This window comes from Orcinus orca, chromosome 17 (assembly GCF_937001465.1).
Source record: "Orcinus orca chromosome 17, mOrcOrc1.1, whole genome shotgun sequence".
NCBI classification, from domain to species: domain Eukaryota; kingdom Metazoa; phylum Chordata; class Mammalia; order Artiodactyla; family Delphinidae; genus Orcinus; species Orcinus orca.
In genome coordinates this window covers 12,016,864-12,044,267 of record NC_064575.1, presented here as the reverse complement: position 1 = coordinate 12,044,267, position 27,404 = coordinate 12,016,864, and the positions used below count along the sequence as shown (strand labels likewise).

Here is a 27,404-nt window from a genome sequence, read left to right as displayed (position 1 = left end):
GGTACCCAAGATGGGAGGCCCTTCGTGGGATAAAGGAGGTCGGAGCCCTGGGTGGGCAGAGGACACCGGGAGGGCTCAGGCCCCACCAGAGGGCAAGGAGCAGGGGGAGGGAAAGGGGGGACAGGGAAAGAAAGATGATGTGTGTGCTTATGCAGACTGGGAAGATGGCAGGGGTGGGGTGGGCAGACACTGAGAAACAGAACACGCTGCAGTTTTAGTGCGGCCAGAGCCAGTCCTGAGTGAAACAAAGAAACCATTTCCATCGTTTGCTTTGCTTCTTGCCCTGTATCTGAACGTGGTCGCCCAGAGAATGTGATCCCTTGGAGGACTGGCTATGGCGTTTGATTTTAGAAGTAGCTGTGTCTTGTTCATCGGGGGCTGCTGCTGCACTCCTGATGTCCTCGCCACCTCCTCTACCCCCCCAAAACCCTGAGCTCCGTGGAGTCTGTGAGCAAAAGCTGGGTGGTGTTAAGTGGGGCTTCTCCCTGAAGAATTCTGGGACCCAGGTGGTCAAAGAGTAGGAAATTCAACTTGTTCTTCTGCGGATCGAGTCCAAAACGTGGGTCAGCACTTGCCCGGAATTCCAGGTAGCCCTCCCTACTTGGGGCTGGATCCAGATCCCCCTGTCCTTCCTGGAAAAGCACAGGCACCTCTTAGGCCAACAGGCAAAGCCCTGGCTGTTTGGCTCCAGGGGAAGGGAGTTTATCTTCATGGCAACCTGTGTTCCTAGGGGCCAGCCCAGGGCTTGGGACTTACGAGGTTTCCAGGAACACAGGGGGTGGAAGGAGGGCCTATGGGTGAGGTGGTATGAGCCTCCGTACTTGTCTCTCCACAGGCCCAACGAGGGGCACAGACCCAGCTGCCCTGTCAATGATGGAGTCACACATCAGGTCTTTCTGCAGGTCAGTTCCACTCCCTGGGCAGCACATGCCTCTCCCAACAAAGGACATTCATAGGTATGAGTCTTGTCCCACATCCAAAGTGACACCCCCTGAGATCTCTGTCCCTCTGCAGCGTGGCAACGCCTTCACCACAAACCTCTCAACAGAGGCTGACATTCTTATAAGAAATTGAAAACTAAATGGAACTGTAATCCTTAGGGGAGTTGTCTTTTCGTCTGTGCTTTTCCTTGCATGTCCCTAGGTCTCTGCCAACTTAGAGACAACGTGTCACGTGATACCTTTTCAAATCGGGCTCCGGCTGTCGCTGCTCTCCCTACCCACTGCCCATCTGCCTGATCTAGGGGCAGGGTGGAGGCCTGCCACAGAGAGCATCCAGTAAGAACTGAAATATGTGACTGGACTTGGTCCTAACAGAGGTGACTTTATTACCCCAAATGTCTTGGAATTCCTGTTGCCTCTGGCTCAAGAGGACTCCAGGCTCCTTCATTCCCGGACAGCCATCTGCAGCCAGCCTTGGCGTCCTTTGGCAAGTGGCTGTGATGTGAGTCACGGGGGCAGTCTCCAGACAGGCTGACCGTGAGGTGGGCACAGAGGGATGGTCACTGAGCCCCCTGGGGTTTGTGGTGGGGACTGAGGGCAGCATCCCAGGGAGGAGGGTGAACCCTGAGAGCACAGGTCAGGCCAGGCCAGACCTCAACAGAAGTGGCTCCGGTGCTGACTGCTGGGCAGGGCCCGTAATATCAAAACCAGACATTGCCTTAGGATGGAAAGAACATGCTGGGTTCTTTCTCACAATCCTTTTCATTTAGGTAAAGGAGCAATGAGGTACAGATGCATAATCCTTTCCCTTTGTGAAAGCCTTCTCTCATTCAATGAAGGAGCCCCAGGCATACTCTTGTGCTGATTTATTAATGTCACAAACAAAGCAGACTTTATTTTTATTTGAACTGGCCAATGAAAATGTTCTATACAAGGCAAACACTTCATCATGAAAATTTTAAATTAAAAATAAATAAGTTCCAGCCTACATAGATCTCCAGCTGCCACATACAAATAGAGGACATCAGTTATAAAGTAAATAAGTTAAAATAAATAGTCATAGGATACTCCGATAGGTCCAGTGTAAATTACCTGTTTTCTCCCTACCTTTGTTCCGGGCCCCTTCACCCATACACTGTAAGACGATTACACAGTCCATTGGGACCTTCATTGAAAGAGCACTTGATGCCCAAATCTCCAAGTCATGTTCTGATGGGAGGACTGGGTGTTCGGAGTCTAAAACAATGGTTGAAGAGCAGAGGTCAGCAAGGTGAAAGCCCGGAAGCCCAGGCCCCTTATCCCCCATGCCTTCTTACATTTCACCTGGAGATGTGGAAGCAGGTAATTTAGAGATCAAAAAGCAACATGTGGTCACGGAGCAGCAGCATGTGAATAACAGTTGAGTCTGAGACCAGTGATGTGGCCCAGGTCTTCCTTGTAACCAAAAAATGGCAATTTCCAACCTGGTCTTAGACTAAAATTCACCATGGAGTCACTGGTTTTGTTAAGTGGGTTGGATTAATTTAAGCTTCTGAATTAGAAAACAAGCCTTCTGGGGGCAGAGTTGAGGCCACAGATGACAAATATGTGAGGCACATCCCACTAATCTGCTCCACAGGCAGGCATTACCAGTTGATCACTGCACTCCTTTATCTCAGATCCTAGCTCCACACAGCACTCTAGGCAGCCTGTGCCAATCAATTATGCTTAGCATTTGATATGAAAATTATTTACTAGCCTTGGTTCTTCTCTATGTTCTGAATATTCTTGTATGAAGGAGTAGATATAACACAGGCATTGGAGCCTGACACCCATATGGGTTAGGGTAATCCTAATAATCATTTAACTACTTTAAAGCCGTGTCTATTAAATGGGGAAGGCCACCTAACTCAGAGTTGACAGAAAGATCGGGATAATGTATGTAAAGTGCTCACTAACCCACCTGGCACATAGTAAGCATTTAATAAATGGTAACTATCATTATGTTATCATTTTAAGGCTACTGATGTTGATATAGAATTGATGATGACATTTCCATTAAAAGAAGGAAAGCATAATATGATATATTATGAAACCATATGAATGGTTTACATCATTTATATCATGTACTGGTTCTAACTTTGTCAAATCGTTTCCTTCAAATGTTGCCCCCAGAGACATATTCCTACCCCTCAAAACCATCCTCAAATCAGTTACTAGAGTAGGCAAAGCAAGGAGTCTGGTGCAGAAGCTGAGGACCTGGTATCTAGTTCCACTACCTGGTATCTAGTCGCATAACCTCTTAAGGCCCTTAGCTTCCCCATCTGTAGACTGGGAATAATTGTGCTTTCTTTAATAGGAATTTTGTGAATGTAAGAGGTAATGGATGGGAGAGCATTTTCAAAAGTTAAAATAATTATACCCAAGCAAGGTATTATTAATTCCACTAGACTGTGTCACTTCAGAAAATGTTAGCAATCAAAGATTTAAATCATGTTTTCCTATAGAAAAATCACATGTAAAAGAATACAGAGTTCATGCAATCATGCCAGGTGTCATCAGAACTGATCTTGACGATACACTCAAATGAATATTAGAACTACTAAGTAAATATATATAGCGCTTTGTCACTAAAAATCGTACCTCATCAAGATGAAATAAATATGGTGGCAGGAACAGTGAGAACCATTGTGCTTCCAAGTGCCTGAAACATCAAATTCTTACATTTATACTGGAAATTAGAACGACTCACAAGGAAGACTGAGGAATTGCCTGCTTGCTTCCTTGGAGGTCTTTAAAATGGGTTGGGAAAGTTTGATTTTGGTGCCATTTTGCTTAAATATAGGGATATAAACTTGATGACCTCCCGAAGTCACTTTCAGACCAATGGCTTTATCGATTCTAAGAAGGAACAGTTTTCTTTTGCCTTCGAGGGAGGTTCCTTTCCCGTTTCCTGAACCGGGGCGATTAGTTAGTACTGGAGGGTGATGTGCGTGGACCAGCTAGTAGCAGAGGTGAATGTCGCTCAGTTCCCATCTGGAAGCTTCCTCCCCTTGTGCAGTGAACTCGGGCCAGCGCAGGGCACCTGGGGAGGGTCACCTTTAGTCAGCCTCAAAGGCGCTGTTGGTAGCTCCCACGTATTCAGACTTCTTCTTGTGCCTGGTCCACATTTTCCGGAGGATGCTGGGGACGCCGCAGGAAGCACTTCCTGTCAGCGGTAGGGAGGCTTCTGCTCCCTGAGGGAGGGTAGGATACTCTTCAGTCATCTTCTTGAGGTGCCTGGATCTACAGAAAATGCACAGGTGGGTGAGGAGGGCGGTCACTGCGCTGAGCCTGTCCTTCTTTAATTGCTGCCCTCGATAAGAGGAGCCAGAGCCCTCGCTCCTCCTCTGCTCATACATCCTGTGACCACGGTGGAGGGTCGCTGTCGGGGCCCACGCAGGAATGACACCCCATCCCCCTGCCCCAGGGAGGTCCTTGCATGGGGAGAGGGAAGCAGGTGGCCCTGAGCACACTGGCTCGTGGATCCCAAGTTCTGCTCTTGTTCCAAACTCTACCCTTCCTCACCCCAACCCGCCATCCCTCCACCTCTACACAAACGATCTTGCTGGAAAGATCAGATGTCACAAAGCGTCAGCTATTGAAAGCCCATGAGCCCTGGGGCTGAATCCTGCTCCCCACTTACTGTGTGACCTCAGGCAAGTGATTTGACCTCAGCCAGCCTCAGCTTCCTCATGTGCGAAATGGGGATAATTTCATCTAACTCAAGGGGCTTTTGTGAGGAGGAAAATAAGGTCACAAAGCATCTGGCACATGGTCCACATCAATAAATGTTCATTTTTCTCACTTGCTCTCCTTCAGTGAAAGAATGGCCTTCGTTTTCTTTTCAATAGCCAGGGTCCAGGAACAAATGGAAATGAGAACGTCTAAGCTTAGAGAGAAACGGGCCATTTAGAAGAACCCTTTGCGATGCAGCTGCGCGGATGGAAAGGGCGCCTCTCTTGAGGCACACGGTTCGCGTTTGCTGGTTACTGCAGCAGGCAGTAACAGCCATTGCTGCTCACAACAATTTGCTACTATAAACTTAATACAATCGAAAAGATACTTTTCTCTAACTAGATCCCAATACGTTGAGTGGCTTGGCTTTTATCATTCATTCTAGATGGCTTTCTTTCACCTAAAAGGGCTTCACACTGGTCTGTTCCTCCTCTAACTCCCTCAGCTTTCAAGGTGTGCATACCTTGGGTTGATATTGTAGTGCATGGTCCCTCATATGTGAGCATCTATCACTTTGCCAAGCACGTGTCTTTCCGATTCCCAGACTGTAAGCTTCTTGAAAAATGATGCAACCGTTGGTGCTAAGCTCTTCACACATTATCTCATCCTATTCTCACAGTAATCTCTCAAGAGGTTATGATCGTCCCCATGTTTTGGGTTTTGTTTTGTTTTTAAAGAAACGAGGACACGGAGGTCTGAACAACTTGCCTGAAGTCATAGCAAGTCAGCAGCGGTGCCAGGCACGCAGGCAGATCTGAGTCAAGAACCCACACCCTTCATCATCCCCGAAGCCACTTTTCTGCTCTCTCCAGTCTGGAAGATGATGAAGGGGGCGTAAATGTACACGCTGAGTTGAGTTTAAGACTCTTATTGCCATCTTCTTTGTGCCATGTTGAAGGCAGTGAGGGCCTTCCTGGGGGGCTTATCACTCCTGCTACTCTAGCTGCTGGTTCTGGGTCAGAGTTAATAGTAACCTGCTTTTGGTTTGAAACATTTGTATCTTGTGTACTTTCTACCTGGGCAGGGGCCCTTAATCTAATTCGTGAGGCATTTCTGACACCAGCATGCCTTCAGGAGGCTCTGCATATGGCCTGTGATTACATTTGTCTAATTAACCAAAACCCCTCCCTCTTTAGACTTCTCCTAGTCTAAAGAGTGGGGTTAATGAAGTGGAAACCATCAAAAACACTTCAGCTTAATCCTAGGGGAAAAGTTGATGTGGCCACAGAAACCAGGGATTAGTGCCCTCATTAAAAGGTAATTTACAGCTGGCAGGGATTCTGTTTTAGCTTCTTGAGGGTCTGACAGACGGCCACCTGTTACTCTTTGGCCCAGGAGCAGGACAGGAGCGGGTGGGGAGCCCCGAGGCAGCCAGGCTGGAGGCACAGCACTTACCCTCTGGTCAGAACAGCTCCGTTCTCCGAGCCCAGAGCTGCCGCCTCCAGGACGGCGGGAGCTTTCACCGAGATCCGGGCCACCGGAGGCATCTAGGTTGTGAGAAGGGAGTGTGAGGATGGTGCCATGTCCCCAGCTCCGACAGTGACTGGAGCCATTGGAAAGGGCATCAGCTAAACTGAACTACCATCAACCCAGGGCAATGGTCCTCATACTGCCGTGGGCACCAGGTGCCCCCGGGAGGGCTTGTTAATGCAATGCTGGGCCCACCCCAGCTTCTGATTCAGTAGGTCTCATGTAGGCCCGAGAATCTGCATTTCTAACAAGTTCCCAAGTGCTCTAGTCCCAGGATCCCACTTTGAGAACCACCTACGTAGAGAAACTTGAAAGCAAGCAACTCAGTCTTGCGAGGCCTCTGTCCCCCCTTGCACCCCTATGGTCTGTGTCCACTTTGTTGTCAAATCCTGCAGGTTCTGCAAGATCAGTGTCACCCTCTCCCTTTTCTCTGCTGCAGCCTCAGGACCAGTCGCTTGGGACAGGACCTCCTTTTTTCCCACAAGACCTGCCACACACCCTGGGCCCCTCCTGGATTCACTCACCCAGCTTTTCCTTCATTCTCTGGATCAAGCCTCATCTTTGCCTACCCTTCAAAGACCACTTCCTCCAGGAAGCCTCCCCTCAGGCTGGTGCCCCAGCTGATTTCTCTCTGTCTCCTGCATCCCCACAGCACTGAGTCCTTATGTGATATGTTTTGGCATCCCACCAATTCTCTCTTTACTGTTGTCTACTTGTTTCTTATGCCGGTGCAGTCTCCCCAGGAATGGCATGCGAACGACAGGGTCTGGGGCTTACCCTTTGGCGGCCCTCCTGAGCTCTCCTTAAAGGAGGTGGTGAGTGCTCAAGAAACATGTACCGAATTGAAAAATCACTGGTAGCTCAAGCAGGGCTAGGTCCCGAGTTTGGAGTTTGTTCAGTCAGTGGACCTCCGCTTTGCACCTCCACCCCATGCCCCAGGGAAGGCTTAAGATCACCACATTCCTAAAATTGCTGGAAAATTCCAGGTTGAGGACACCAGGAGTCACTGCCCCTTCTTTCCCGCACGGGCCAAAGGTTGTGGGGAGAGTCACTGTGCCACCTTGTGGCCTCTCGGGAGCTGTCCCTCCCCATTGTGCCAGCAGCCCAGAAACATGCTTCTTCCTGGGCCATCCACCATCCTGTTTGCCCCAGCGCATGTTAGCGTCAAAATCAGATTTAGCTGTTCGAGCTCTGAATTGCTCTCTGCCCTGGGATGGGGGCTCCAATGAGCTGCAGGACCCCAGCCCTACCGTCTCAGACCCAGAGGAAAGGGTCAGTCATGCTGCCGCTCTGTCCTCTGCACTACTGTCGCCCCCTTCTTTGTGACCACCTCCCCATCACCACCCTGTCCCATCCCACCTCGCTCTGGCCTCCCAGCTGCAGCTTCCTCTCTGCCAAGGACACTGAGTCCAGCCCAGGGGCTGGGGGCAAGTAATCCAAGGCAGTGAGCTGCCCTCTCCCCTTAGCCTCGGGCTGAGCTGAGGGCAGCAGTTGGAGCTGTCGCAGCCTGACCACCTTCACTCTGTGGTAACGGCCCAGCCATCCTCAGTTTCCCCTGCGTCCCAGGTTGGGACAGGGGGCCCCTGATTGTCCCATCCCTGCCCTTTGTGTGGTTTTCCTAGTACAGGGATGACCTAAATGAAATAATTGGCTTCGATTTCCTGCCCAGACCAGGAGCAAAGCGCTCGCGTCTCTGTCCAGTTTGTTCCATAAGGACGAGCGGGTGACTCAGACACTCTCTCCAGTCTGTTCTAGTTCCATGAATCTCGAGAGCTGATGCCCGCAGAGCCCAGGATGCCCGAGCTGACCTCACCTCCAGCCACCATTCCACCCCTTCTGTGCTAACCCAGGGGACACCCACATTCATTCCCAGAGGATGATGAAGGAGATGTATTTTTTCAGGGTGACGCTGAGCTAGACCCAGACATGCACTACCGGATCCCCCTTCAGGGAAGGACAAGCTGCCTTGCCCTCCCCCTTGGGGAGGGCGGGGAGCAGGTGGCCCTCAGCTCCTTCCGGTGTCCTTGGCTACAGAGGGCCACCTCGCCCAAGGTCATGCCGTCCTGGGCAGCCTGCATGCCATGAAAGAGCGGGAAGAAAATATAAAGGATCGGTCAGCTGGGTCCAACTCGGGCAGCCCAGATGGACAGTCCTTGCCCCAGAGCTCCCAGTGGGAGGTGGCTCAGCAGTTCCTCTGAGGTGATGGTGTTTTGTGTTTTCACAGTGCTCGAGACCCTTGCATCTCTTTACCCCCGTAGCTGCCCCTGGGAATTGGTCAGACACCTCCACCTGGCAGGGGCCTGCCACAGACACTGCTTCTTTCCCCCCTGTTTGAGATGTCCGCTAGGTAATACCTTCTGTCCACCTAAGAGCTGAATTTCTGGCAAGAAAGAGAGAGGCGGCCAGTGGTGTGCCACCAGCTGGTAGGCTTTAGGAGCAAAGAACCCTCAGCTACACTTTTCTAATAATCCTCAGGCCTGGAACAAAGGACACTTTGTCTTCATGGCACAGACAGGACAAGAAGGTTAAAGCACAGCAGATACACTAACCAGGTTGATTTTACTTACCAAAGCTTTGCTGTATGCTCGATTCCCACACAGATTTGCTGATTTGGGTTCAGAAATCCCCACTGCAAAGTTGAACGGAGGGGACGTTACTCAGTGGTACTCTGGGTTCCAGCTCCCCCGGGTTCTGCATCAGTTATCCCTTAGCTAATCAATCACAAGCCAGGAATATTCTAACGGCCTTTGTACTGAGCAGCAAAATCACGCACTAGGGTTGGGCAATGGGATAACTGTCCAGTGGGTCACCTGCACCCCTGGCGCTCTTGGGGAGGTTAGAACTAAGGTCTAATAAGATCACGTGTGTGGAGGTGTTCAGTACGGGGTCTGCCTGCAGTAGGGGACTCAGAGAATGTGCCCTCAGCTCCTCCTTTCTTCCTAAAGCGCCAGATCACAAGAGGTTATCAGGAGTTAAGTCTTTATAGCTGGGATCAGTCCTTTAACCTGCCGCTCCTGGACACGCCTCTGTGAAAATGAGCTCAAAGTCCTGTCTGCTGTGGGAAGTATGCCTCATAATGTGGGAGGATTGGGGGTTATCAGAGTCCTGAGGCACTGGCATGAGAGGTATGTGAGAACCTTCTTTCTATGCCTTTATTTGAGGCTCGACCCGCTGCTGGGAATCCAGATGTTGAGCTGAGGTAGCTGGTGATGGGCGGGGATGGGGTGGAGTGGGGCTCCACTGAAGGCTGGCCTTCAGTCGAGTCCCTCCTGGGGCAGATGTTCCTGGAGGAGCCCCATGCTATCAGACTACAGCGTAGAGAAATACCAGCCCCCCACCCCGAGGAAAACATCTCAAGGCCAATAAAATGAAGTTACAGGCTACCAAGATCAGACCACGGTGTGCCGTGCTCTGGCGTCAGTGACGACAGTAGCTTATATTTTTGAGCATTTACTGTGTCAGTTGCTGTGCTGAGTGTAAGACTCATAAACATTGTCTCATTTAATCCTCACTACAACCCTCACAGGTAGACGTCATAAGAGATGAGGAAACAGAGGCTTTAGAGATGCACGGCAATTACGATGAAGCTGGGTGAGGAAGATCTAGGGAATGGCAAGCTGACCTCTTTGGTGGTCTTGCAAGGCTGGGAAAACTTGACCGAGGGACCCCCTAACCCATTCTGGGAGGAGTTTGCTAGGTGGGGAGACCCAGGGAGGGCAATCCGCAGAGAGAACGTATCAGGGAAGGTCCGGAATATAATGAGTGGTCACAATTACACCACAGCTCAGGGCTGTTCTGTGCATGGATTGGCAGGGATAGGAGTGTCAAGGAGGTGGCCCTGGAGAGGTGAGCAGAGGACTGGGTCCTGGAGAACCTTGGGCATGGTCTGGAGGGCATCTGGGGGTGGAGAGGACACAGTGTATAAAGCAGAGGGATGATGCTTTAGGCTACCCTCTGGTAGCCTGTGGAGCAAGAAGGACTGGTAGCTGATGACCAGGCTTGGCGGCTACACACAAGGGATGAAGGGAGTCTGACCCAGTAGCCTGAGGTTGGTACCAAGGAGAGATGAGACATACGGAGGAACTGACACTGGCAGTGGTTAGTGTGTGGAGCGGAGGTGGGGAGGACAAGGGGGTATTGGGATAAACATCCCAGCGGCTTGCTGGAAAGATGGATAGTGGCACCAGCTGAGAAAGCAAGAGAGGTTTGAAGGTGGAAGACGAATTCCATTTGAACAAGTTGATTTTGAGATGTCCCAAGGACATCCTAGTGGAGACATTCCACCGGCCCAGGAGGTGGGTGTCCCCTTTTCCGGGCCCTTGAGGTTCACCTGCTCAAGGGTTCAGAGTCCCCACTGTTTCCAAGGTTCCTCAGAGCATATTTCTCCCACGTGAGAAGGCTACAGCACCCAGGAGCCTTCTCCTTTAGCTCAGAAAAGAAACACGTCTCCAGATTTGAGATCCCTGGAGACACGTATCCTTCTGACTAGAGGATGGAAAACTCGTGCCCAAGGCCGGTGCCCAGCCTTTCCTGTGCGTCTGGCTTTGACTCAGAAACCCTCTCTCCCTCTCATCCCCTCTGGAATCTGTCAGATTGTGGGAGCTGAAGGAACTGAATCGATGCCCAGCTCAATCTTTTTCTTTCTTTTTTTTAAAAACCTGACTAGCACATTCCCTGCATGAGCTGACTGTCATATGTCGGGCAGAGTCTCTCCATTTCATAACTTGCTGTTCTCCCCTTCAGTCCAAGCTTCCACAAGCTACTTAGGGAGGAAAGTAGCCCCTAAAACCAGACAGCTGGAAAGACATTATTTTCTGGGGGAAAGATGCAATTAGCTGGCAAATCAGGAGACATGAGATTTAATCTCAGTTCTGCTGCTGATGAGCAGTGCACTTTGGGTAAGTCAGTTTCCATGGTTTCAGTTTCCTCTTCTGTAGATCGGCAGGGGGTGCTTGCAGAGATCAGTGGGCCTCCACCTTCAGGGAGGTGGAAAGTCACCCTGGGAGCGGGCTTGTTAAAACAGATTGCTGGGCCCTACCCCAGAATTTGATTAAATAGGTCTTGGGTGGGACCCCAAATTTGCATTTCCAGCAAGTTCCCAGGTGGTTCTGCTGCTCCAGGGATGCCACCTGGAGAACCACCCATTAGATCTTCCCTAAATCCTTGCTAATCAGTATGTTGTCCTTGGACCAACATCATCAGCATCATCTGGAAGATTATTAGAAACAAAATCTGGGGCCCTACTTGGTCCTACTGAATTAGACTCTGCATAAAAACGAGATTCCCAGGTGATTCTTCTGCACATTAAAATTTGAGAAACATGGCTCTAAATTCATTTTGTGATTTTGTAGAGAAGATATTCTTTTTCTTTCTACGCACAGGCAACCACCACCCACCCACCCACTTATATATAGACAGAGGGAAAAAAATGATCTTCTCAATTTGCAAGGCACATTGTGGTTTCCCTAAGGCTTTCACTCTCCATAAAAATGTATATATGTAATCCCTTAACTAGAGAATATAGCTTGACTTATGGGTTCTTACACGTAGGATCTTAAAAACAGGATCAGGGTGTTAGTGACCAAAGAAACCTTAGAGATCCAATCTAACATCTATGAGGGAGGAAAGAGAGGAGATGGATGGATAAAGAGAGACACTCAATGGAGTCTACTTTCAGTTCTTCTAACATACAAAACTGTTGACACCCAACAGCTTTGAAAAGGATGTCCAAGACTTTTTGTGTATTTCTGGAGTTAAAAATAGGAATAACTTGAGGCTGTGGGCATAACAGAAATAACCTAAACCAGGAATTAAAGGCTAAATACGATCACAGACTTAAGCAGGCTAGACACAGATTCCTGTTTAACTGCTTGGGGTGGGAGCCATTTTTCAAAATAGTGTGGAAGGTAAGACTCTAATGCTTCCAGCTTTCAAAACAAATTTGTCTCAATTCTTTTTATAAATTGTTGAAATAGTTTAAGGCGTTCAAATTTAAAATGGTGGGATTTTAAGATGGCAGCTGATGAAGAGCCTGTATAATCGCGCACACACACACACACACACCCCCTGTAAAATAACGTAAGCTTCCTTCGCTTCATGAGTCATGTGTACACTGGTTTCCTCTCCCCCCAGCGTCTAATGATGTTTACCTCCTCCTGAATTCCGCAGGACTGCCTGTGGAGCTAGGCGGTAGATGAGAGCATCTTTGCTCATCACTCAGACCCAGCAGCGAGTGTTTTAAGGTAGAAGGAGTTTTGTGGTGCTGCAGTGGGGGCGGAGGGGGGGGGGGGCGCCCGAGCAGGTGCATTCAGAGCAGGACCGGCATGCACTGGGGAAGGCGGCGGCCCCACGTGCAGGTGCTCCGCCCACCGGGCGTGATGGAGGACGCCAGGGAGGATCACGACGTGGCTAGAGCCCACACAAGCCAGTTCGCGGACACCGCGGCAGCTGCTCTAAGTGGACCACTGACCCCCAGGGAGGTTCCGGGGACCCGGGCCGTGACGCACGTACCGGGCCTGGCGGGGGTCTTGGCGGGGTGGGCGCCCTGCGGCCGTGCGTTCTGGAAGCAGCTCGACCTGCGGGCCTCGCCGTCGCGGTGGTCGCTGCGGTGCTGCAGCAGCTCCAGGGGCCGGGACGTGTAGAGGTCGGACTCGATCACCACCTGCGGGGGGGAGGAAGGACCGTCAGCTTGTTCCTCCCCTAGAATCTCAGCCACCACAGCTGAGGCCAGGACTGCAGCTTTGCGGACAGACCTCGTGCTGACACGGAGCCTTCCTGACTCCAGCCATTGCTGGGAGCGGCGAGGAAACCTGGGGAGACTGGCCTGAAACGGCGAAGTGTTGTGTTTAACTTCAGCATGTCCAGTGGCACCATGGTGCAGGAAAATGAGGTTTCTGGGGACTCCTCACCAGCTGTCCCTTCACAGAGTCAGAAGCCTGGGCCCTCAGGCCCCAGACTGGGGCCAGTTAACTGCCCAGGGCTGGACATAGTTTGACAATAGAACAGGCTATTTGAAATGAGGACAAGCCCTGGAAATCGGGCCCTTACAGTCTTTGCAGCTCAGTGGGTGCCCTTGTTCACGTAGAGGACAGCTTTCTGGATGCTCCAGCGGAGGGAAGACCTAGGCAGAGGGCTCGGGGCCCAGCTGATTCCCAGGTTGTAAAAAGGAAGAACCTGCTGGCCAGAGAAAGCAGGCACGGCTCCGGGATGCTCACGTTTCCTCTACTTTGTAGAGTGCCTGTCAGCTGGAGCTGAGAGATGAGTTTCCACGACCTGTGGCTCGGTAAGTGGAAATTGTGGCAAGCCAGAACGGAGCGCTACACGCTAAGGTGTTTTCAATAATGATCCCCTGCTGAATAGTGGTTTTGGGAAAGTACATGAAGAGGAATACCCCTTTTGTCAGGGCCCACTGAAATGGGCCTTTAAAATTATAACAAAAATACTTAGATCATTGAAATAATTTAAATGTACAAATTTGAGACAAATAGTACCATATTTTATCTTAATATCGGGGTGACAAAGGGAATCTTAGCAATTTGGGGCGCATATCGTGCATGTTTGAATGCATAGCCATGACACTGGGGTCGCGCATTCTGAATGTCTTCACTCCTTTGAAGCAGGTTAGAACTGCAGCTTCTCTGAGGTTTGTATTTACTCATTCTCTTGCTCACTCGTTCCTTCCTTCTACAGACATCCTGCGAGGGCACCTCTGTGCCAGATCCTGGTACTCAGTCTGCGAGTGAGGTGGACCCATTTCAGCCTTTACAGTGGAGCCTTTGATGATTTCCCCTCCATTGTCCAATGTAACAATTGTGGAGGAAGCTGAAGCAAATAAGACTGAATTTTTAAGTATTATAATAGGGTTATATTTCAGTTCAGTGGAGAAAAATTGGACCTTTAATAAATATTGTTGGAATAAATGTCAGGCCACTGGGGGAAATGGATCCATGTCCACACTTCTCATACAAAAATGAATACCAGACAGACCAAAGATGCATGTTAAAAAACAAACAAACAAACAACAGCAGACACTAGAATAGAATATGGGTCAATATAACATTTGTTACATATAATAGGGAATTATTGCTATGTACATAAAACTCTTACAAATCAATAAAGAGGAAAAAAATAGAAAAATGGGGCCAAAACCCAGCTAATTGACAATAGACACGCAAATGGCCGGTTAACATGAAAGGTGCTGAACAACAATAATTAAATGCAAATGAAAACAAAGTTGTTTTTTCTCCTATCAGATTGTCAATGAGGAAGAAGATAAATTTCCATTTGGGGTCATGCGAACCTGAGTTCAAACCCCAGTTTTGGTACTTCGAGGCTATGTGGAAAGGGGTCACCCTCTTGACCACCCTTGCTGTACTGCGGCGGAGTCACTGCTGGTCATTCGCAGAGATTTCAGGAACACAGCAGGTTCTCTTTCCCTGTGCCACCTGTTTACCTACAGCATCAGGAAGCGGTCACGTCCGTCCCCAGCAGAGGAAGGGGAGCTGTCACTCTTTGCTTCAGTTTATCACAAATAGTCCTTTGCTTAAAAAAGTAATATATCCCACATTTGGTCTTATCTGGCTTAGGAAATTAACTCTTCTCAGGCCCGTTTTAGGACCCAGACTCATTCATTCTTTGCCTTTGGAGAAAGATGATGATAATTAAGGATCATTTAGGATTAGTGCCCTTTCTCTTCTGGGCACTGCAGCATGTGGGATTTTTTCCCCAATAATTAAAAATATTTTTCCTCCAGCTTTACTGAGATATAAATTTCCACATATGATTGTATACGTTTAAGGAGTACAATGTGTTGATTTGATATGTTTGTAAATTGCAAAATGATTAGAAGGTGGTGTTTCTGTTGGTTTTCTAGCAAGCCTTCAGTGCAGGCTTGGGGCAGCACCCGTCTGCCCTACGCCAGCTCACTGGGGGCTGTAAGGTGCAGTAGTGGGTGGTCTGGACTCACCACCCTGCACAGACAGTCCCCTCAGCTTTTCCATTTCCTTCCCTCCTCTTAGCACTGCACTCTGCCTTGGTGTCACCCAGAATACTGGAATTTCCTAGGTTAATGGCATTTTGGACACGTGTACCGTTTGGCCTCAGGGTTCCCCCTGGAATGTGGACCTCCAGGTCCAACGGGAGAGACCTGAGCCTCATTACTGACATTCAAGCCTTTGGCTGTCTACCTCTCATCACAGCTATTTCGAATTTTGTTTTCATTTTTTCAGCATTCCTCTAATGAGTAAGGACTGGTGTGTTTTCTGACCCATTTTGTAGAAGGAGGAAGTAAGGCAGGATGTGAAAGCCTGAGGAGTCCAGTGGGGAGGCCCAGCATTTCCTCCCCTGAAAAGAAAGCAAATATTTCCTTTTAGGAACAAGAAACTTCAGCCAGCCCTTCTCTGCACTGTGGGTGGGAGAAGGGAATGGGGAGGGAGACAGTGGAGAGGCATTAGCTGCTCCGCCCCCTGTTGGATGTAGGTTTCCTGGGGTGGGAGTGAGGCTGGTTACTTCCCAGGTCCTGACTGAGGGCCCAGTGCCTCAGCAGGGTATCTTCTCGGCCCTGAAGGATGCCAGAGGAGAGGGCTCAGCTCGGAAGATTTCCCTTTCTTAGCTGGCCTTGTGCTTGCTTCTCATGCCCCACAACTGCGGAGGCTCTGAGAGGGCTCAGGGCAGTGCATCAGGCCCACGCCAGGGAACGCACAGCTTGATGCATGGCTGTGGCCTCCCGAAAGCCTCCCGACAGCCTGGTTTTTTTCTGGTCTGTAGGATACGGTCCGGGCTGGATACTGCAGCTGGTCTTAGAACAAACTGGTCTGAGCACAGGCTCTTTAGCGCCGAGTACAAGGGTGAGATTGGGGAATGGGGAAGGGGTGAAGGGGAGACATGTTTAATGTTGGATTTCCCTTTCCAGGTTCAACGAATTGCCTGCTGAAAGTAGGGGCTGTACTTGTGTAACAGATTCACTGTGATAAATTGATGCTTCCCTGCTGGGTTCAGATCAGAGACCTAGGGGGCTGGTAAGGAGTTAGAAAGACGGGGGAGACCTAGGTGATGAAGGATCATCATGATTTTGGTTGACGGCATCCAGAGTAAAGTTCTAGCCCAACTCCCTAATTTTACACACAGGGAAACTGAGGCCAGAGGAAGCCGGGTGTCTTCAAGGTCACAGAGCTGTAAGGGGCGGAGCCTGAACAAGGATCATGGTTTCATAACTTCTAAGGAAGTGCTCTTTGTCAGACCCATGGAAGTGCTGCCATCCAGGTAAGAATTTTCAAGTGCAAACTGACTGCTCAGTGCATTTTGAAAAATCAGATCACCAGATGGAAACACCAGATCACCGCTCCTCCACAAGGCTGGAATCTGGGAAGAATGTGACATTCGCACTCCCATTCCTTCATCTTTCCTGATGATGGCGCTGCTGCTTATTTTGAAGGGGCTGTGGAAGCCCTAACTAACCCACGCTTTGGTGTAAATTTATTCCTTTAAGCTACTCTTACGATGTCTGCGGCAGCAGGATGATCAGGACGTCAGTAAAATTGCTTAAGAATCAGAGGGGATGGGGAGAAAAAGACTAGTGAAGCCACCTAGAGAAGGAACACTGGGTGGCTGTAGAAGAACATGTAACTTACGAGGGGTCCAGAGAGAGAGGAAAGTGCCGCGCTAAGGACGATTCGGAGAGGAAAGAGATACTTGTAAAGGAAGGAACCTGACATCCGTATGGTAGCCCGAGGGGTGAGAATAGAGACAAATAAGAATTTCGGGACAAAGTCCTAAATATTGGTACATTAGAGCAGCTGCAAAATATGAACGATTTTCTCGGGAACTCAAAGGGGAGCCAAGAGCCAGTTGGATGAAAAAAAGAAAAGGTCAGAGATAGTTCTTTCTTCTTTGGGACTCAGTTCCCCCGTCTTAGGTAGACTAAGACCTTTCCTGTCTTTTCTAATTTGAATGTTCTGTGCAGCTGGGTCTGAGTTTTATGAGCAAAGGATGAGTCATGCCGTTAGGGGAAATTAGAAATTCAGAGGAGAGCTCAAAGGCCAGAGAGCATTATTAAGCTGTCTTACCTGGAGGAAGAATGCGTATTTGAAGACAAGACCCTACCTTCTATTTCTTCTTTTTTTTTTCCATCAAAAGCAATTTTTATTTGCATTCATATACTTGAGTCACTTTTTTTCCCCTTGGAGTAAAAATGTTTTAGGGAGGGAAAGTCATAAGCCATTCCCAGGAAAGCTGGGAGCTTGGTTCTACAGAGCCTGGCTGAAGTCAGTGGATACTCCAGGAGGCAGTGCCCCATGTTTTGGGGGCTTTGTGAAGCTCATGCCCCTGTGGCTTCACTTCCACCATAGAGAGTTGTCTCCTTTGTTTGGGTTCTAAATCCCTTGAGAAATTTCTTCCCTAGCACCTCATTTATCTCCTAGAGAGTATGATTTAGTTTCCATTTTTAAGCTTTTGTAATCACAGTTCTGTCCTTATAAAGCCAGTAGGTATTGGTATAAGTGGTGACTCAGACAGAAACACTGTTTAAGGTTAGAAATTCAAGGCAAGAACTTGGTTGAAAACTAAATATTCCTAATTCCCAAAGGATCTTCCCAGAGTCATGAATGACTTGTGGCTCCTTCAAATCCAGAGTACAGATCTTCCTTGACTTACAGTGGGGTTACATCCTGATAAATACCCCTAAAATATCATAAGTTGAAAATGCATTTTATACAGCTAACCTACCAAACATCATAGCTTAGCTGAGCCTACCTTAAACGTGCTCAGAACACTTACATCAACCTATGGTTGGGCAAAATCTTCTCACACAAAGCCTATTTTATAATAAAGTGTTGAATATCTCATGTAATTGACTGAATACTGTACTGAAAGTGAGAAACAGAATGCTTGTCTGGGTCCAGGATGGTTCTAAGTGTGTCCTTGTTTACCCTCGTGATCGTGTGGCTGGTGGGAGGCTGTGGCTTGCTGTGCTGCCCAGCATTACAAGAGAGTATGTTGTACCCCATATCACTAGCCTGGGGAAAGATCAAAATTCAAAATTCCAAGTATGGTCTCTGAATGCATTTCGCTTTGGCATCATTGTAAAGACAAAAATCATGAAAGTCAGACTGTCGTAAGTCAGGGACCAACTGTAACGCCAAACTCAAGTCTGTGCTCAAACTCTAAATTACCTACAAACAACCCCTCCCCTTTCCATTTTTGGTGACACCCACTGTTCCTTGAAAGTCAGCAGCATTTTCCTTCTAGACTGTGTGCTGAAGTTTTTAGGGATCATGAGAAATACAAGAATTTCTTGCACTACAGCAAAGAACCCATTAAAAGCCCTTTCTTTCTTAGTATATAAATATTCTCAAAGTCATTTTAAAAAAAGGATAAACCACTGACAGAAAAATGAGCAAAAGACATGTCTTTTAACCCATAGGGAGAAAATATTAAAATCTATGAAAAGATGAAGAATGATATTAATTACTAAAGAAATGCAAATTAAAACAATGAGATGTTTTCACCTATCAGATTGTCAAAGATTAACAACATTTGATACCATATAGTGTTGGCTCAGGTGTTCTGGTAAAGGTAGTTTAAAACAGTTGCTAAGAATTTGGCAATAGCTATAAAATTTTTTCAATGCTCGTATCCTTTGAGCATTTTCTTTCTTTTTTAAAATTGACATATAACATTGTGTACGTTTAAGTAGAAGGTGTTGATTTGATGACCCAGCATTTTCATATCTATGAATTTATCCTCAAAAACATTTGCATAAGAACATAAAAGATACGTTCAAGAATATTTCTTGTGGCACTGTTTAACTGGAGAAAATGGGGAAACCCCATTTATTGATGATTTGGTTAAATAATTAATCTAGAAAACATCAGATTTGGTTTGGGTAAAAAATTATAGTACATTCATTCATACAATGGCATACTATGCAGCCTCTAAAAAGAATGGGGAAGATCTGTATGTATTAACTGGCATGTAAAGATGCTCAAAATTTATATAGTGAAAAAAGCAAATTGCCAAACAGCATGTTATTGAGCAATAAAGCGTGATAATTATACATTGTTATATGAGAAATTTTCATTAAAAAAAACTCCAGTGCTTATTGAATGTTCAGTATGTATCAGGCTCTGGACTAAGCAGTTTACATGTATTAAATCATTTGCTCCTTCCAGTGGTTATTGGGATGTGCTCTCTCACTCTCCCCATTTTTTTTTTTTTTTTTTGCAGTACGCGGGCCTCTCACTGTCGTGGCCTCTCCCGTTGGGGAGCACAGGCTCAGCGGCCATGGCTCACGGGCCCAGCCACTCCGCGGCATGTGGGATCTTCCCCGGCTGGGGCACGAACCCGTGTTCCCTGCATCGGCAGGCGGACTCTCAACCACTGTGCCACCAGGGAAGCCCTCACTCTCCCCATTTTAATGCTAAGCAAGTCAAGTCCTGGAATGGTTAGGCAACGTGCCCAAGGTCATATAGCTAGAAATGGATAGCACTGGGATTTAAAAGTGGGAAATGGAAGAAACCAGGCAGTTTGACTCTAGTCTGCATACCTAACCACTATGTTCTATAGCTTCTCAGGATTTTCTGATATCATAGTTTACATCTTTTTAGTATTTGAAATTTTGTAATGGGCCCATCCTGTTTTGGGAATTTAAAAAGTAATAAATGTATATAAAACAACAAAGACTAAAACCAATCTCATTCCCAGGACACTTAAAAAAATTTTTTTTAAATGGAGAATAGGATTTTAAAAATTGAGATACTTAGAAAATCAAAATAGTGTTCTACAAAAACAATTGTGATAGAAACTCCAGTATAACCAGGAGGGAACAATTAGCAATTAAAATAATACTTTTAAAGTGCAAAGATGTATGACAGCTTATGTATAAAGAAATCTGTAAGTAAAATGAGAAATTCACAGGCTCTAAAGACATGTAAACTAATTTTAAGGTAATGCATGTGCTTATTAAAGAAGCAAAAAATAATACAAAGAAATGAAAGCCAGTGCTGGTGAGGCTGGAGGGAAATGGAAAAGCATTGTTGGAAGCCTAGCAGTTGTCCAGAATTCCGGGTAGTATGTGACGAAACTAGAAGCAGAAGCCATCTTTTACAAATCACTGTTTTGGGCTTCCCTGGTGGCGCAGTGGTTGAGAGTCCGCCTGCCGATGCAGGGGACACGGGTTCCTGCCCCGGTCCGGGAAGATCCCACATGCCGCGGAGCGGCTGGGCCCGTGAGCCATGGCCGCTGAGCCTGCGCTTCCGCAGCCTGTGCTCCACAACAGGAGAGGCCACAACAGTGAGAGGACCGCGTGCCACAAAAAAAAAAAAATAAAAAAAAATCACTGTTCTATTCTCCACTCTAGCACAGGTGTAGGAATGCAAATGATGGATGGATGGATGGATGAAACTGTTCTTATCCTTTTACTTGTTAATTCCACTTTGAGGCCTATGCACCATAGGATTAATCCAAAAAACAGTATTTTGTACAAATTCATTGCACTGCTATTTATAATAGTGAAAAAGTGGAACATTGCAAATGCCAACAATAGAACACCCAAGTCAGGGATGCTCTACCTACACTGTGGATTCTGTTTAAGGAAAAAAATGTGTATATAAAATGAAAATTATTCTCTGTGGGGAAAATGACAGAAGGGGGTCCAATTCAGGACTGTTTGTTGTCTGGTTGACATTTGTCAGTTGTTTTGGTTAAGTGGAGGATGGAGAATGCAACAGCAACATGGGCTACGGAAAACTTTTCCAGGCCGTGGAGAGTGTGGATGTAGGGGGGAGGTGGGGAGTGAAGAAGCTAGACACTGCTTTTTTAATGAAAGTCAACAAAAGGGATCAAAACTGGAGTTTTCTTACATTCTTGGTTAAGAGATGTTGAGAGCTCTTGACTCTTCTTCTGGCTGGACTGGGCACTGCAAAGAGAGAGAAAGGAATGGTTTTAGAGAACACCTGTGAGACTGATGTAGCTGCAGTAGCAATACGGAGAGGGTTTGCACCTGGAGTGGGACAGGGCCCAGAGGAGGGGGGTTGGGAAGAAGAGGTGGGTGCGATTGCAATTTTATTTTTTTATTTTATTTTTTTAATAGATCTTTATTGGAGTATAATTGCTTCACAATACTGTGTTAGTTGTGTTAGTTGATGTTGCACAACAAAGCAAATCAGCCACATGCATACGCAGGTCCCCATATCCCCTCCCTCTTGAGCCTCCCTCACACCCTCCCTATCCCACCCCCCAGGTGGTCGCAAAGCACTGAGCTGATCTCCCTGTGCTATGCGACTGCTTCCCACTACCTATCTATTTAACATTTGGTAGTGTATATATGTCCATGCCACTCTCACTTCGCCCCAGCTTCCCCTCCCACCCATGTCCTCAAGTCCATTTTCTATGTCTACCTCTTTATTCCTGCCCTGCAACTAGGTTCATCAGTACCTTTTTTTTTTAGATTCCATATATATGTGTTAGCATATGGTATTTGTTTTTCTCTTTCTGACTGACTTTACTCTGTATGACAGACTCTAGGTCCATCTGCCTCACTACAAATAACTCAATTTTGTTTCTTTTTATGCTGAGTAATAGTCCATTGTATATATGTGCCACATCTTCTTTATCCATTCATCTGTCGATGGACACTTAGGTTGCTTCCATGTCCTGGCTATTGTAAATAGTGCTGCAATGAACATTGTGGTACATGACTCTTTTTGAATTATGGTTTCCTCAGGGTATATGCCCAGTAGTGGGATTGCTGGGTCATATGGTAGTTCTATTTTTAGTTTTTTAAGGAACCTCCATACTGGAGGTTTCCATAGTGGCTGTATCAATTTACATTCCCACCAACAGTGCAGGAGGGTTCCCTTTTCTCCACACCCTCTCCAGCATTTATTGTTTGTAGATTTTCTGATGATGCCCATTCTGTCTGGCATGAGGTGATACCTCATTGTAGTTTTGATTTACATTTCTCTAATAATTAGTGATGTTGAGCATCTTTTCATGTGCCTCTTGGCCATCTGTATATCTTCCTTGGTGAAAGTCTATTTAAGTCTTCTGCCCATTTTTTAACTGGTTTGTTTTTCTTTTTGGATATTGAGCTCCATGAGCTGTTTGTATATTTTGGAGATTAATCCTTTGTTGTTTCATTTGCAAATATTTTCTCCCATTCTGAGGGTTGTCTTTTTGTCTTGTTTATGGTTTCCTTTGCTGTGCAAAAGCTTTTAAGTTTAATTAAGTTCCATTTGTTTATTTTTGTTTTTGTTTCCATTACTCTAGGAGGTGGGCAATTGCAATTTTAGATGTTACTTGGTCCAGTGCACCAAAGCTCATAGCAGCACTATTCATAATAGCTGAAAGGTGGAAACAACCCAAATGTCCATTAACAAATTAATGGACAAACTAAATGTAGTATAGACATACAATGGAATATCATTCAGCCTTAAAAAAGAATGACATTCTGAAACATGCTGTGACATGGATGAACCTTGAAAACATTAAGCTAAGTGAAATAAGCCCGATACAAAGGGACAAATATTGTATGAGTCTGCTTATATGAGATACCTCAACTAGTCAAATTCATAGAGACACAAAGTAGAACAGAGGTTACCAGGGGCTGGAAGAAGGAGGGAATGGGGAGTTGTTATTTAATGGGTACAGAGTGTCAGTTTGGGAAGATGAAGAAATTCAGGAAATGGATAGTGGTGATGGTTGCACAACCATATGAATGTACTTAATGCCACAGAACTGAACACTTAAATAGTTAAATGGTAAATTTTATTTACCACAGTAAATAAAAATAAAAAAAACTTGAAGAATCAATTAGCCATAAAAAAGTTACTTGGTTGGGAAAAAGGTGTGCATTTTGTTGAAAGTGGAGACACCCGGACATCTCTTTTGCACATTGATGCTAAAGTGATTTACTTGGAAATGAAATCCCACCCTGCCACTGCCCTGCCTAGAATGGAAATGACTTCTTGTCACATCTCAGATTAGTGCTCAGGTGAGAGCCGTGTGATTTTCTGCAGAGCGCCTGCTGCCATGAAGCCAGGCGAGCAGAGGGCTGCTTAAGAGCCAGGGCTCCAGACTCCTTTCACTTGGGTGTAAATCCCAACTTGACCACTTGCCAGTTGTGTGACTTGGGCGAATGACTCATCCTTGCTAAGCTTCACTTTCCTCTCTGGTAAAACTCGCACCTACCTCAGAGGGCTGCGGTGAGAATTAAATGGTCTAATCGTTATCAAGCCCTTGGCCCGGCGCCTGGCAAAGAGTGAGTTCCCAGGGATTAGTGGTGGTTATTATTGATACAATTCTCCTCTTTCTCTGCAAGGTGAGGGCAGGTGGAAGGAAGAGGTGATAACTTCTAGAGACTGTAGCCTCCGTCAGGAGTTATCTTTCTGGAGTTTTCTCCATTTCCTCCTGCTGTTCCCCGGCTCCCCTTGCCAACCCCGCCGCATTGTTGTTTATCCCCAAGAGAATTATTTTGAATGCTGTTCACCCTAGAATTAAACCCACTGGTGAGCTTCAGGAAGTGACTTCTGGTATAACTTCTTGGTAAAACCACAGATTTTATCTTTTATATTTACTGTGAATTGTGCCTATGAAATCTTTCCCTTAAAGGGCTCTCCTTCTCTCTAGGAAAGTAAAAATACACACTTGTCCTCGGTTACAGACTTGATCTATGTCTTGTGCCTTAAAATACTTAAGAAACACCATAACACTTGCTGTTGCCATATTTTTGTGAGCTTTAAGATGGCTCAGCTAAAAAAAGTACGTAGATTTAGGTTGAACCCATTATATATGTATGTGTGTATGTTGGAAAACAGGGATATAATACAATGACGATAAATGTGATAATGGCTCGCATTGAGCTTTACTAGGTGACGACTTATTTCCTTCTCGCATTCACTCCTCACAGCAACTCTTTGGGGTCGGGTGTCTTCATTGACTCTATTTCTTAGGTAGATACTGAGGGTTAGGGTCACACAGTTGGTGGTGGAACAAGGCCTGTGCTCTTAAACACTAGGTTGCTGAACTTGTGCACAGGAGCGTGTGGGAAAGGGCATACCTGGGAGGACTCTAACCCTTGTTAGAGAAAATCAAACCAGCCTATATTTCTGCAGGCAGGAAACATGGGGATGGAATGAAGAGTTACCAGTCTCTCTCATAAGCAGTGACTTAGGAAGACCTGGCCCCGTCTTCGCCCACTGAGAGCCTTATGCTTGATGCTCTGGAGGAGGCGAGATGAGGCACAACAAGGCGTAGGAAGAGGCGGACTTCTTCCACTTACAGTCTAAGATAAAACTGCGGATATTCCTTTTCTAGAGAACAGCTTCCTGAGCAGTGACATGTCCATGAATACTGATGACTGATTTAATACCAGGAGGTGGCCATGAATAAAAATGGCAAAAAAGAAATACAGGATTGAATATTTATCTTTGACTAAACATATTCATTGCTCAAAATATGGAATAAAAATAGAAATCACTTTGTAAGTGATGTATTTAATGGTGCTTACTGCCATGCCAGGTACTGTTCTAGATGCTTTATGTATTTTGTCTATATCTCATTTTTCCCCCCATAATAACCTTGGGAGGTAAGTTCTAGTTCTTCCTTTTTTATAAGAGTGGAAACTCAGGCCCAGAGAGGTTAAGTGCCTGTCCAAGGTCACACAGCGTATAAGTGGTGGTGGGTCTCTTGACTACTCTGCTAAGCAAATGGATTCAAAGGCCCTGTTTTGAATGATTTTCTTCAGGTGAAGTATGACATTGCTCCTGAATCGTATAATAAGTTTTTAATTGAATAGGACCATTCAGCTTTGATGTTTTTCTCCCTTAAATGTTTTTTAATGTAAAAAAATTATAGAACATAGACATTTTAAGATTTTCATGTTTGCTTTCAATTTGTTTTCTTCTCATACAAGAGAAATAACAAATGAGAGGACAAGTTTTGGTCCCTTTTCTACTCTTCCCCAATTCTACTTTCCTCCCTCTCCAGGGCTACTATTATCACTAACTTTATCTGTGTCTTTCCAGCCTATGTTTTTTATGCTTTTCTCTAGATATGTATCCATAAACAATATATAGTACTGTACAAATGTAATAATTTCTAGCCTGCTTTTTTTTTCTCTCAACATGATGCTCTTGGGAGCTGTGTCCACACACATAGATCCAGTTCTTTTCCCTGTTGACTACTGTGGAGTATTCCAGAGTCTGATGACACCACATTTTACCCCTTCCCCTCTTCAAGGACATTCAAGTTGTTTTCAGTTTTGCCCTTGGAGACCCAGTGGCCCTGTAAGCATCCACGTATGAGAGCATTTACAGGAGTGGAACTGCTGGGTCAGAGGGTCGGCTTTGACTTTTCAGGTACATTCCCGAGTCTCCAGAGGGTGTCCCAACTTCAGCACGTGGGCAGACTCCCAGCTTTTTCTTCTCTCCCTCTGACTGGCAATAGATGTCTAAAGCTTAATTTATGTTCTGCTGGCTTTCTCTTTGTGGCCAGGCTGAGTCTCTCCCTTCCCCCCAGGAGTGGCCATGTTGATGGCTGACATGGGAAGAAGAAAGGGGTTGTCTGAACAGGGGGTCACAGCACCAGCAGACATCCGGCCCTCTTCATTCAGTCTGACAATGAGACCAGGGGCTAAGCTGGGGTCCCAGGCTCTCCCAGCAATACAGGGGCTGCAGGGAGAGCACAGGGGCGGCAGGAGAGAGGGCCCAGCTCTGCAGGGGGCAAGGGAACTATCCAGGGACACAGAGCCCTTCCCGGGCCTTGACACCATTCACCTCAGAGCAGCAGGGCTTGTACAAAGTCACACTCTTTGGCGGTGCCAGTGCCAGGTTAAGTTTGGGAGCATGGCCCTGGGGTCTGTGCAGAGGCCAGCCTGGGTCAGGGCATTCTTGGACCACTTCATTGGACTTTAGGCCACTGCCAGAAATATGATCCCTCCTCATATTTCACGGCACAGTTAGAAATCATACTTTTGAGCCAGCTGCTTCTCATTTCAGAACCCACTTGCTCACTGGAGAAGAAGAAAGAATCTGTCTGCCCTGGGAATTTTGTTTTCATGTCTGTTTCCTAAAACAATGGCTTGCTGTCACTTTCGTTTGGCATACTGGGTTGCCAGTATCGAATTAAGTAAAACGAGGAGTAGTTAGCTGCCCTCATTTCCCCTTTGATGGACTGTTTCTCAATGATTGATGTTCATATGCCTCCTTTTCAGAAACAACCACAAACACGGTCAAAACAGAGAGACCATCCGACCTCAGAAACCTGGGGGTAGAAACCGTAATAAGGCAGCACATGACTGTCTTTACTCTCCTGCTTAGCCTGCCACGTTAAGGAAACAGTCGAGGGCAATTTTACTCACCCTTGGAAGGAATCACGGTGGTGAAAACTTCTATATTTTCATCACTGCAGCTGTAAATCTGATGCATCGTTTCAGCCTTCTCTCCCCAAAAGTGCCTGGGAACCGGAGGCCTCTCTCTGAACCCCTAGTCGCGAGGTTTCCTAATCCAGTCTGGCTCGGGGATCATTGTGCCGGTCCACAAAAGACAGGCTGGTGCTGTGATCTCATCTCATTCCAGAGTCTTCACTGCAACATTTTCTAATCCCATCTGTCTTTTTTTTTTTTTTTTTTTATGAATCCTATTATTGCGAACCTTTGATGGAGCCTGGAGGTTTCAGTCCCCTCGCGGCCAAGATGTATTTAACATTTTTATTTTGCCGTGTCTGCCGCAGTGAATTTGGAAGTCTTTTGTGAAGTGGTGATGAAGTGAAATCGCCTACTCGGGTAGCGCCAAGCGTGGCTGGAGGATTTTACCGAAAAGGAAACGTGAATTTTGGTACCAGCAACTCCCCTTTTCATTTCAGAGATGAAGAGGCTTTTTTTTTTTTTCCCCTCCCTCCAGAACTGGCTATTCAGTAATCTGTCATGTGTTAATTTGGCTTCCTTGAAAGTTTCTATTTTAAACAAAAGGACTGTTCTTCCAGAGCGTTCTCGCCTCATGCCAGTACATGACAAGGCTGACATTTCTAGAGAGCTGTGTGTTTAGCATCTCCTTGTACAAGCCTGCAGGTGCTTGCAGGAATGGGGGTAACAAGCAGTGCCTGACGCTTGAGGTGCCCAGCTACAGGGAGATTGTATTTTTATTATCCTAAATGTCCTAATATATTGTATACTATCCTAAATATCCTACTGTCCTATATATATCCTATATATCCTATATTTTATCCTATATATTCTGTATACAT

General features: G+C 46.6%; 2 protein-coding genes across 2 annotated transcripts in view; one reads left to right on the top strand and one right to left on the bottom strand.

The window, feature by feature from the left end:
- The window catches only part of LOC125961652 (ATP-dependent RNA helicase DDX3X-like), a 491,072-nt gene that overhangs the window by 12,700 nt on the left and 450,968 nt on the right, over positions 1-27,404 (top strand). The gene's annotated exons all lie outside the window — the stretch shown is intronic.
- Positions 1,823-27,005, bottom strand: VXN (vexin). The gene is made up of 6 exons (XM_004274960.3): positions 26,521-27,005; positions 21,023-21,078; positions 12,678-12,828; positions 8,735-8,796; positions 6,093-6,184; positions 1,823-4,205 (listed from the first exon to the last, which is right to left on the bottom strand). Exons 1-6 carry the CDS (start codon positions 26,585-26,587, stop codon positions 4,022-4,024), a joined length of 612 nt encoding a protein of 203 aa, XP_004275008.1. The 5' UTR covers positions 26,588-27,005; the 3' UTR covers positions 1,823-4,021.

Bases quoted from the DNA above. Each gene is read 5' to 3' on its own strand.
- VXN (XM_004274960.3), bottom strand. From the start codon at position 26,587: ATGCATCAGATTTACAGCTGCAGTGATGAAAATATAGAAGTTTTCACC. The intron at 8,797-12,677 runs GTACGTGCGTCA...TCAACTTTGCAG, and splicing joins CAAGACCCCCGCCAGGCCCG to TGGGGATTTCTGAACCCAAA. The intron at 6,185-8,734 runs GTAAGTAAAATC...CTCACAACCTAG, and splicing joins GAGCATACAGCAAAGCTTTG to ATGCCTCCGGTGGCCCGGAT.